This window comes from Acartia tonsa, chromosome 13 (genome assembly GCF_053477335.1).
Source record: "Acartia tonsa isolate MP-2025a chromosome 13, ASM5347733v1, whole genome shotgun sequence".
Classification (NCBI taxonomy): Eukaryota; Metazoa; Arthropoda; class Copepoda; order Calanoida; family Acartiidae; genus Acartia; species Acartia tonsa.
Genome location: NC_137272.1, coordinates 21,566,043 through 21,578,099, shown reverse-complemented (window position 1 = coordinate 21,578,099; position 12,057 = coordinate 21,566,043). Strand labels below are relative to the sequence as shown.

At 34.1% G+C, this 12,057-nt stretch overlaps 1 protein-coding gene across 3 annotated transcripts in view; it reads left to right on the top strand.

Moving 5' to 3' along the window:
* The window catches only part of LOC145303965 (protein-lysine N-methyltransferase SMYD4-like), a 42,390-nt gene extending 30,539 nt beyond the window's left edge, over nt 1–11,851 (top strand). For all 3 annotated transcript variants that reach the window (XM_080145634.1, XM_080145633.1, XM_080145635.1), the window contains 8 exons: nt 356–455; nt 1,773–1,844; nt 2,204–2,279; nt 3,255–3,332; nt 8,368–8,439; nt 10,160–10,252; nt 10,654–10,725; nt 11,154–11,851. In XM_080145634.1, the coding sequence (XP_080001760.1) occupies nt 356–455; nt 1,773–1,844; nt 2,204–2,279; nt 3,255–3,332; nt 8,368–8,439; nt 10,160–10,252; nt 10,654–10,725; nt 11,154–11,216 (626 nt within the window). In that variant the 3' untranslated portion in view covers nt 11,217–11,851. The remainder of the gene's footprint in view (nt 1–355; nt 456–1,772; nt 1,845–2,203; nt 2,280–3,254; nt 3,333–8,367; nt 8,440–10,159; nt 10,253–10,653; nt 10,726–11,153) is intronic.
* The last annotated feature ends 206 nt before the right edge of the window (nt 11,852–12,057 follow it).

Here is a 12,057-nt window from a genome sequence, read left to right as displayed (position 1 = left end):
CCTCTTATTTTTGAAGTAATTTAATTTTTTTGTTAAAAATTAAGTTGGTTTTAAGGTTCTAAAACGCAACAAAAAAGAAGAAAATTGCCATTATGAACAAAAATAGTAATATCTTTAATTTGGCACCTTACTTTTTTAATTCTTTTGAGTTATTATTGAAAAAAATATATTTTGTTGAACCCCGGTAATTAAAAACTTTAAACTTTGGGAGCTCGTCACGAAAGGATTAAATAAATCATAAAAGTTCTTTGTTCTTTGTAAAAAAAATATCTGTATTATATCCAAAATTGAAACAATTTTCTAACAATTTAAATTTTATTTTTATTGATTAATGCAATTAAATATGTGTATTTAGGAGCTGGAGTATTTTTGACTGCAGCTATGTTTAACCATTCCTGTAATCCAAGTTTTATGCGATCCAACCATGGCAAGGGTATGGTTAGTGTTACCAACAGGTATAGGTATAGCTCCAACCATGGCAAGGGTATGGTTAGTGTTACCAACAGGTATAGGTATAGATCCAACCATGGCAAGGGTATGTTTAGTGTTACAAACAGGTATAGGTAAAGATCCAACCATGGCAAGGGTATGTTTAGTGTTACAAACAGGTATAGGTATAGCTCCAACCATGGCAAGGGTATGGTTAGTGTTACCAACAGGTATAGGTATAGCTCCAACCATGGCAAGGGTATGTTTAGTGTTACAAACAGGTATAGGTATAGATCCAACCATGGCAAGGGTATGGTTAGTGTTACCAACAGGTATAGGTATAGCTCCAACCATGGCAAGGGTATGTTTAGTGTTACAAACAGGTATAGGTATAGATCCAACCATGGCAAGGGTATGTTTAGTGTTACAAACAGGTATTGGTATAAATCCAACCATGGCAAGGGTATGTTTAGTGTTACAAACAGGTATAGGTATAGCTCCAACCATGGCAAGGGTATGGTTAGTGTTACCAACAGGTATAGGTATAGATCCAACCATGGCAAGGGTATGTTTAGTGTTACAAACAGGTATAGGTAAAGATCCAACCATGGCAAGGGTATGGTTAGTGTTACAAACAGGTATAGGTATAGATCCAACCATGGCAAGGGTATGTTTAGTGTTACAAACAGGTATAGGTATAGCTCCAACCATGGCAAGGGTATGGTTAGTGTTACCAACAGGTATAGGTATAGCTCCAACCATGGCAAGGGTATGTTTAGTGTTACAAACAGGTATAGGTATAGCTCCAACCATGGCAAGGGTATGTTTAGTGTTACAAACAGGTATAGGTATAGCTCCAACCATGGCAAGGGTATGTTTAGTGTTACAAACAGGTATAGGTATAGATCCAACCATGGCAAGGGTATGGTTAGTGTTACCAACAGGTATAGGTATAGCTCCAACCATGGCAAGGGTATGTTTAGTGTTACAAACAGGTATAGGTATAGATCCAACCATGGCAAGGGTATGTTTAGTGTTACAAACAGGTATAGGTATAGCTCCAACCATGGCAAGAGTATGGTTAGTGTTACAAACAGGTATTTGTTAGGGATAGGACAATTAACAATAAATCAATCTTACTAATTATACTTGGTTTAAGTAATATAAGTAGTAATAATATTTGGGGGGGGGGGGGGCAGATAGAAAGGTCATCGTTTTTACTATGTGTTGCATCCAACGACAGCTGAAAAACACGTATAGGTTTAATTTTCTTGTTGGTACAAGGTGAAGTTGACTAACTCTGAGGGGACTATCTACTTTTACCGAACCCAATTTTAATTAAGATTGATAAAAGCTGGGGAAGAAATCTCCGAGTGTTATGGACAAATGTGGTACACTAAATCTACTGAACAAAGGTGAGGCTAAAATTGATGGGGCTTTCACTCAAAGTACAGGTTTAGTTCTGAACCCAACCACCTTATCTTTTTTAGATAAATTGAAAAAAAAAGAGGAGGAGGGAGAAACTTAAAATAAAAATAATATTTTTTTCCAGTAAAAGAAATCTTCAGTTTCCATTAAACTAATTCTTGGTTTTTTTATATTTACATTAGAAGGTTTCGTGATTTTTTACATGTTGAACATTTGAAAATATACTAAAGACCATATTACTGTCAGTGATTAAATTAAATTTTCCCCCAAATTAATGAAATTTTTCATTGGTGAAATATAAATTTATTTTTCATTCCCATATCCCTATAATTTTCTTATTATTCAGACGGGCAGATTTAAGAAAGCATTATAAATTTGAATGTTGCTGTGTTTCTTGCATTGAAAACTGGCCAACTATCAAGGTAAGTGCATGCACATTCGGGGGAAAGAAGGGTTGTAAATTAAATATCAAGGTAAGCAGAGTGAGAGGGAACAAGGGGCTGTTTATTACATAAGCATTTTCTTCTTCGTTCGCTTCACATATTTGGGGACTTTTAGTGAATTTTTATAATAAGTTGGCTGTTCAAACGTTTCAACCAATAACTGTAATTTACAGATGGGGTAATTTGATGTATCATCATTGGCGATGTACGTCAATTTATCGACCATTGTCTTATCCCTTTAGATCCCTGGGTAAGTGCACATAGGTTGGATAATAGGCTCAATAGCCTCTAGAGGACGGGATACGTTATAAGGTCGTCTTATTTTAATGTATCTCGGAACCAAATCTTGCTAATGAAGTGTTTGAGTTCGTGCACAAACGTTTTACAGACAACCAACCTTTTGATTGCAAATCCTTTGTCTGAAAGTTCTAACAGTGTATGATATGAGTTGTACTGATTTTTGGCCAATGTCTTTAGTTTGAGATTTGAACATAGCATCTACCCAACAACGAGCGGATGTGCTACGTGTTATGCCTCAGTCACGTGATACTGGGGGAAAGAAGGGAAGTAGATTAATTTATCTGCCTTTATATTGTGACATTTCCTTACTTTATATTCTTATTGAATTTTATTTTGATCAATTTACGCTATATATAAAAGAAAATTATGACAAAGACCAAATTGTGTCAAAAATGATCCATGTGACGTCATAAAAATGAGGGAGATGAGAGGAGAAGTGAGAAAGAAAACCACTAAAATAGAAATGGATAATCAGTCATTTTTATGACGTCACATGGATAATTTTTGACACAAATTGGTCTTTGTCGAAAATTATACCTACATTAGAGTGTACATAGTTTTTTTCAAAGATTGCGAGAATCGTACCCAAAAATTTTGACACCTACGGGGGAGGTGTAGGCCTTCTGCCCGCCTCTGATAAATATAAATATTAAGGATATGAAGTATGCACAGTCAGGAGGGAATACTAAGACTGAACATCTCCAAAGATTTAGATGTGCGCACTGTGGACAGGTAATCATAGTTTTAAACGCGTGTTACTCAATACGGGTTGTCTGTGCATTACATGATGGTTGTAAACACCTCTCTGACAAGCATCAGGGGGCGAATGCATCCCTTGCTTGGGAGACATCACTCCACAAAATATTAAAATGAGGGATTTAGAGAGCTGCACGTAAATTGATAATTATCAAATTAACCTGCTTTATCTAACAAAGTAACCTCTTATTCACTGATTAATTTTAGTCAGGTTAGGTTAGGTTAAATTGGGTATCGGGTAGCTCCGCAGAGTTAGGGCACCTCAGGTACGTCCCGTAGGGTTAGTCATCCCCCACCCACGCTGGAGGCATAAGAAAAAAAGCTAGCCCCCCTCCTCTTATTTTCATTTTTTTAAATATGAGGGGTGGCTTCCTTGTAGGCTTCAACCCATTCTGTAGATTAACCTGCCCTCTTTGTCAACGCTTTTTTAAACATACAATTACCACCTTTTCCTTTTCGAAACTAAAAATGGACAATCAATACCATTAGTAGCGCAACATTTCTTGTGTTTTTCAGGAATCTTAAGGCATAAGACAATAAAGAATACATACGATAAATACCCCAATGATGATAAACAAAATTACCCCTTCTGCACATTAGAATTATTGGTTGTAAAGTTTAGACACAACCTAAAAGTTTTGAGCCAACGAATAAGGTAACGTGTATATAAAACTTTAGGTGCCAGTGTTATTTAGAGTAAAATGTCCCCGTATCTCCCCTAGTGACAATGACATTTATTAAAAGAGTAGCTGCGCCCTTAAAAAGTGACTCTTTTTACAATTCTGACAGATTTTAACTTTTCTTTGACATTTGGAGATATATATTTTGAGGTTAATTTCAAAGGTGTCCAATCACTTAAGTGTATTTTGCATAGTGTTTCATATAAATAATGAGGTCAAAGACTAAGGACGTCCTAGCTTTTTCATTTCTTTTTTTTTTGGGGGGGGGGGATTAAAAATAATTTGGTGGCACCCCCTAAATTCATTTGAGGGGTAATCACCCCTTTACCCCCCCCCCCTCCTTGGACGTTATGGCAAAGACTCAGTTTGTGCTGTTGTAATAATATGGAATTCTTATGATTTAATAATATGTGATACATGTGCGGAACTGAATGCACACCAATTTCAATGATTATATGCTTTATTGCAATAGGGGGGATGAATAAAATGTTTAAGTTTTTAACAAAAATCTAAAAATTCCTTTTAAACACTTTTTTCCAGTGTGGCCAACTATTATGATCCGAATTTAAACACATTAAAGAAAATTTGCTTATTTTTTGTTGAAAATTTTGCTTCTGTGTAAAAACATAAAAGAGGCACATGCCCACCCCAAAAAAGGGCTAAGAGATCAAGGTCATTTTGAATACAAGGAAAAGATAATGATTGCCTTTTATTTCTATTTTGACTTAAATATGTTATAAAATAATTCATAAATACAAAAAACTTTTGTCAGATTTATTTAAAGATAACTCTTTGCAATTGTATTATTAAATAAAAACAACAATTATGTAAATAAATCCATAAGTAGCAAAGCACAAAAGATTATCTTATCATATTAAAGAGAGACGGACATTTAGAAGTTTAATGACTATCAATTACTAACAATAATTAGTTATAAATGAAAAATAAATTTAGATACTGTTTTGTCGAAGACGAAGAAAGTCCCTAAAAAAAATGTTGTCGTCATAAAAATGAGGGATAAGGAGCAGAGGAGTGAGAAAGAAAACTCCTAGAAAAAGAGATGTATAATCCCTCATTTCAATGACGTCTCATTGAGCGACTTTCTTCGTCTTCGTTTTGTCTCATAATCCTTTTTAAAAACAAAGATTTTCTATCATTAGGGTCGGTCCGTCCTTCCGTGCCTAACGGTCAGCTCTTTTCTTAATTTAATGTTAAACATGTCCTATCGATTTCAATCTTTGTATGATGATTCATATAACAGTAAGATATAATTTAGAAAGCGTAGCACTCTTTTTGAAAGATTATTTTTTACTTTTTCGACAACAATTTGTCATGTGATATAATTATCCTATATGTCTGATTTTTGGAACACTGATTCAAAGGACAACTAAATTAGGAGAAGTAGTTTTTTTTTAGGTTAGGTCAGATCATATTGGGTACTGGTTAAACCCATAGGATTAGGGCACCGCAAGTAAAGGCAAGCCCTGCATGGTTATGCATCGGGGAAAAAAAGGCTACTTTCTCTCTCCCCTTCCTTCATATTCCATAATAATCAAAAAGAAGAGGGGGGGGGGTGTATTAGTGCTCGATGATCACTTTGAGGGAAAGCACCAATCCTAGTAATAAACGGTGAACCATATATTTGAAGTGTCTTGCCTAGCAAACACCTGCTTACAAATCTTCTAACTTTTGAAATTGGGTTCTTTTAAGTAGCAATGTCTGTCCGTCTGTTTGAACATTTTTGGGAGCTCCTAAGCTCGTATTTAAATTTAAACAGCTGAAACTTGTTGGGAAGAATCCTGGTACTATAAATTGTATAGCGGCAGCGCCCCTAGCATCTAAGGACATCTAGTAATAGTAGAGTTAAGGAGGGGGTTCAATATAGCCATAAACCATCAAAAGACTTAAGTTTCAAATAAAATAGCCTAAAACATCCTGAACCTTTGTCAAGCTTTCCTAAAATGAAGAACTTAACCGTTTTAGTGGACAAAAAAAGTTTTCTATACTAGGATTGATTGGTTTACTGTTACTGATAGTTCTAAATTTTTTTTTTCAATTATTGAATGAAATCGTGTTATTAGTGAAAAAAGAAACACTTTGACAATATAACAACTTTAGCACTTTTGAAGGTGGCTGATTTGCTACCCCCTCTACAAATATCATGTCACCATAAAGATGTCAATTTCAGACAAGTTTCCTTTTCAAATATCTCCCACAATACTGCGAGCAAAAAAAATCCGCGTAATTGGTAATGTGCTAGCTTGATCTCGCGGAGGTGGCTGATTCAAGACGGAACCATACCATATAATGGTGACTTAAATTGGTACACCTGCCATAAAAGGCGGGGGTGGGGTAATTAAGAGAAGCTCCCATGAGACAGCGTGTCAAGTCATAAAGTGCTTGAATGTGAAACTTGAGCTGGTCTTAGTGGCTATATAAAAGTGTCTTGTCCTATTACTAAGGTTCAAACACTAAGAAACTATGGCAACACACAAATGATAAGACAAGGAGGGAATACCATTGTTCATAAACAGGCTAAGTTAAACAAATATCGCAACATCAAAGAGTTTGTTGTCTTTAGGGTGTTTTGATAGAAAAGGAGTTTTCTTTACCATTATACCAGTGTCTTGTCCACGGTTAGATAATCTTCCGGAAAATAGCTTAATACCAAATAGCTAAAAACTACTTTAAGAAATTAACATTATAAATAAGACATTTTTAAATAAGGAATATTTAAACAAAGAGACAAACACCCTATTACTTTTATATTAAGCTGTATTGAAATAAATGCGTTATTGAATGCACATACCAATTTCAATAATTCTTTAAGAATGGAAATGTTATACTAAAATGTTCGTTATCAAAATTGCTATTGTATAAATACAAAAAAAGTATATTTTATTTGGAGTGGTAAAATGGAGTAAATTATATCCGTCTTGATGTCAATCCTTAAGAAATTAACAATTCTCCAGAAGTTAAATCCTTTTCTCATTTTTATAAGGTTTGATCTAACACAAATTTTAAGCTTTCACTTATTATAGAATGCATTGGTACAACCATATTTTTAGGCATTAACTTTCCTTTGAATTCTTAAGTTTTGACTTTGATATTTTTTTAAGAATTGACTTTTATTGCCATAATATTGCTATCTTACTGAAATTAACATTATCCATGACTTATTATCATTCAATCTACTTTTAAATAAAAATTTTAAGGATTGACTTCATTTGCCGTACATTGCTAAGTTGCTAACATCAAAAAAAATTGATTTAATAACAGTGCCTAATTTAAACTTTGCTTTAATAAGCATTGCCAAAGACTTTATTTTTTAAGGATTGACTTCTATTGTCATACATATCTATCTTGTTGAAATTTACATTATCATTATCATTATCAAAAAAAATGGGGGGGAGGGGGGAGGGACAAAAAAAGTTTTGGCGCTTTTTGGCAGTTTAATTGGGTGCTAAGCAGGTGCCCCAAGAGTATTTTTAAGGTCATTTTTGTTTCATTTACTAAACTAAAAAAGTAAAAAGGACGATTTTGTCATATTGTAGCGAAGCTTTTCAATAGGAGTGAGAGAGAGAGAGTGTAAGAGAATAAGAAATGAAAATTAAGAAAAATAGGGAGCATGAGAGAGAGAAGGAATAAGTGCTACAGAGAGAGAGAGAGAGAGAGAGAGAGAGAGAGAGAGAGAGAGAGAGAGAGAGAGAGAGAGAGAGAGAGAGAGAGAGAGAGAGAGAGAGAGAGAGAGAGGAGAAAGAGAGAGAGAGACAGAGACAGAGAAAGAGAGAGAGAGAAAATAAAAAGAAACGAAATAGCAACATTGAATTTAAAGAAATACTGAAGGATATATAGACAGACATGGTCAATTCTAGAGAACCTCTACTGCATAATAAGACTTGTTATGTGTAAAAATGAGTTGATAATTAGGACTCTGCAGAAAAAGGGTTAAATTTTTCAAAAAATAACAGACAGTAACAAAATATTAAAGATGTGTAAAACTCTCAAAATCATACAAAAAATATGTCAGTAAAGACCTTTTCTTAATATATATCATTGTCATAAGAAAATGGTTTGTTGATATTATGTCAGCTATGACCACTTTCATATAATGCTATACAATCCTTTTCCACTAAAGGTAGATGACTGACTGAAGAGCATTTTGAATTATAGAGTAGCTTCGCTACTAAAGATTATTCCTGAAATGTATTTTTTGTTTTTAAAATCACGCAACCTTGATAAAGAAAAATAGGAAACAAGCGGTTAGTGAGAGCGTAAACTACAGATAGACCTCCTGTTACTTTTATATAATGATTTCATATTATTTTTAGGTTCTGGAGCGAAGAAAAGGAATAGCAGTAAAGAGTGAGCTTACATGCTTAGTCTGTGGCAATGATTCTAAGGTAAACTATCAATCTAACTGTCTGTTTTTATCTGTCTATCTATCTATATATCTTACTGTCAGTCTGTCTATTCGAATGTATGTACAGGGTGCGCCACATAAAACCGGACTTTTTTTAAACGGTCATAGCGTCAAAACTACTTGACCAATCAGGACGTTTGACCCCACTATAAAAAGCTTAGGTAATGAACTTTTAGCACAAAAAAATCTTTGGACGAAGATGGGCTCGTACTCCGAGCTGGCCTCGCTTATGTTCAACAAGGCAGATTCGATATGCGCTGGTGATATAATCTGGATTCTCGACTAGGGCCAACTAAATCGGACCTCAGCCCATCTGTAGATGAGGTAGAGTTATGCAACTTGCTGGGGATACTGTTAGATACATAAGTAAGACACTAGAAAAGACTAGAGCTCTCTATCTAAAATGGCTTAGCTGTAATACTTCGGCAAAGTGAAACGTGGCAGATTTAGAGATGTCAAAAACGTCAAAAATTGTGTAAAATCGTGAAAATTTCTCGGTTCTCGACGTTAAAGACCCATATGGAACTTAAAAACTCATTTTAGACTATGGATTGCGCTGACAACCCTAGCTGAATCTTCATGCTATTTCCAAAAAGGTATAGAACGTCGTTCTAGCTCAACTGAGGTCCAAATAAAGGCCTCCGTGTCAAAGGGTAGCTTGAAAGTTGGGTGAATTTGGATCCTGCGGTTACACACAATCCTAAGGAAATGTGGCCTCCCAGCAGCCTGATCTTAATTCAATGGACTTTTGGGCCTGGAGCTACTTTGAAGCATGCACCAATAGACGTGCTCATACCACAAAGACCTCACTCATTGCCACTATCAAGGAGAACTTTGCCAGCTTGGACAGGTACATTTTGACCTGGCACTGCCGGCGGTTGAGGAGGCGGGTAGAGGCGGTGATTGATGATGGCGGCGATTTTATTCAATGATCTAATAGTCATATACCTAGTTTGCTTCCCAGTTTTTAAAATTTAATAAAATCTTTTAAATTGACGATTTTATGTTAATTTGTTTACAATTTAGAAAAAGTCCGGTTTTATGTGGCGCACCCTGTATGTATTACTGTCTCTATGTCTGTCTGTCAGTATGTGTGTCTGTCTGTTTGTCTGTCTGTTTGTCTGTCAGTTTGTCTGTCTGTTTGTCTGTCTGTTTGTCTGTCAGTTTGTCTGTCTGTTTGTCTGTCTGTTTGTCTGTCTGTTTGTGTGTTTGTCTGTCTGTTTGTCTGTCTGTTTGTCTGTCTGTTTGTCTGTTTGTTTGTCTGTCTGTTTGTCTGTCTGTTTCTCTGTCATCAAAATAGAGCTGACATGGTTGGTTTGTCTGTCTATATGTCTATTTTTCTATATTTCTGTATGTATTTTTTTTGTCTTTCTGTTTGTCTCTTTGTCTAACTCTCTGTCTATCTATCTATCTGTCTCTCTGTATATCTATCAATCTGTCTACTTGTCTCTCTGTCTTTTTGTCTGTCTGTCTATCCATTTGTCTGGAATTCTGTTTATATGCCTGTCTGTCTATCTGATCTGTCTATTTATTTGTCAATCTTCCTACAATATTCATCTATCAATCTTTCTAAAAATACCATTAAGAGCTAAAGCTAAAATCTATCCATTTATCTATTTAGAAAGATAATAATCCATATAATATCAGACCATAAAATTTCTCTACTTTTTTTTATAAACTATCTATATATAATACTTTAGGTAGAAGATATCCCATTGGAGACCATAGTTAAAGAATGTAAGGAGGCTGAAAGTTTACTTTCTGAACAAATCAATTGGACACAAGGATTGAAGGTATTGTCATGTCATTATTAAATCATGCATATAAAAAGTGAATGAATTGTAGAGTAGTTGCCTATTTTTTCAAGATTTTTTTTAAAGTATGGCTTCGAAACCCATTAATATCCGCTGGATTAGAAACGACACGACGCAAGAGGCTAACAAAACTAGTTTTAATCTTGTAAATTTTTATTTTCGCAGAAAGCTGTTTATAATACGATGCGATAAATAACAATTACAACAACGGCCCTCTTTTCAAGTGAAGCTTCGTAGAAGTCATGGAAAGATTTGTAACCATTTTTGAAAGAGTAATACGAGGCCTCTAAGGGCTTAACTGCTAGTGGTATTAATAAAATGTTAGCAAAAAAGTATCCATACCTGAAATATTGTTCATGTCAAAAATTTTATATTTTTAGGCCGTGAAAGATGCCCAAGAAAGATTTAATAAACATCTACTACCCCCAAACTTAGAACTTTATAATACACAGGTATTATTAGTTGTTGTCTGGTGATACTTAAGAAAAACAGAATAAATTACTTTTTAGACTGATTAAGGAATTTTTGTCAGCATGGCTTTGAAACTGATTTATATCTGATGGATTAAAACAGATTCTGAGCTATACTGAAAAAGCATGAATGTTATCTTATTATAGACAATTTTCCAAGAATAATAAAAACAATAAATTTTAAATCAGTAGTCCCTCAGGGTTAGGTATCCTCGCAGGGGGTAGGCATTTAAATGAGAAAATACTAACCCCCTTCTCTTTATTTTCAATTTATTTCAAAAAGGGGGGAAAGAATTCTTGTGCTCGTTGGGAACTTATGGGGAAAGCACCGTTCAAAGAAGCCGTAATTTTTTAAAAGCAAAAAAGTTTGATACAAAAACTTGGCATACACTATTTTGTTTATTTTTCAGATATCTATATGGCGAGCTATGTGGCTAATAGTTGGAAATAAGAAGATAGTCAAACCATTCTAACTAAATTTAAAACAAAGGTTACAACATACATAAGTAGCGAATCACAAAAACCATGCATGGGAATACGGATAAGGTGATTTAAGAATAAATCACCCAACCTTTCACATGTATTTTTATATTTGTAATATTCACATTTCATAGCATGACCGGCAGATTGTAGGACCATTTAAATTGCATACTAAATGTTCATTGGTATGGGAAATATTCACAAAATATCCAGCCGTCTATCCGAGAAAATCAAATTTTCACCTTTGCATTAAGGACTTTCTCACAGACGGACAACATACATACATAAAAGCGAAGCCCAACAAATTATTTAGTCAGACAGACAAATCAAAGATGTAAAATAGGTAAATATCAAAATATTTATTTCTAGACTTTCTAGAAATTATTATAGATTTGATAATCTATACCTAATTGCTTCAGAAATCAAATACAAGTTATGAAATCAATGTAACAACTTAGAGATTTTCGTTTAAGAAATAGAATACATAATTTTTTTCTAAAAATACATTTTATTTTTAATTTCTCATATATATTTACATGTATTTTTAGCTTTATATAATTGTAAAACAGATGTACCATAGCAAAAAAATGTATCAATACGTTATTAATGTTAATAAATGATGTAAAAAGATAATCTCTTCATTTTAAGTTATTGATTTAAGTTGAATTATGCCTTCAATGAACGTCTTTAATGCGTTCATTATATGGACCTGCTGTTTTTGTAATAAATTTAAGGCATTAAAAAAACTGGTCAGATTGACATAATATCGACATATTAATTCCAATAGTATAATACTGAGATTAACATAATAACGCCACCATTTTTTATGTGGTA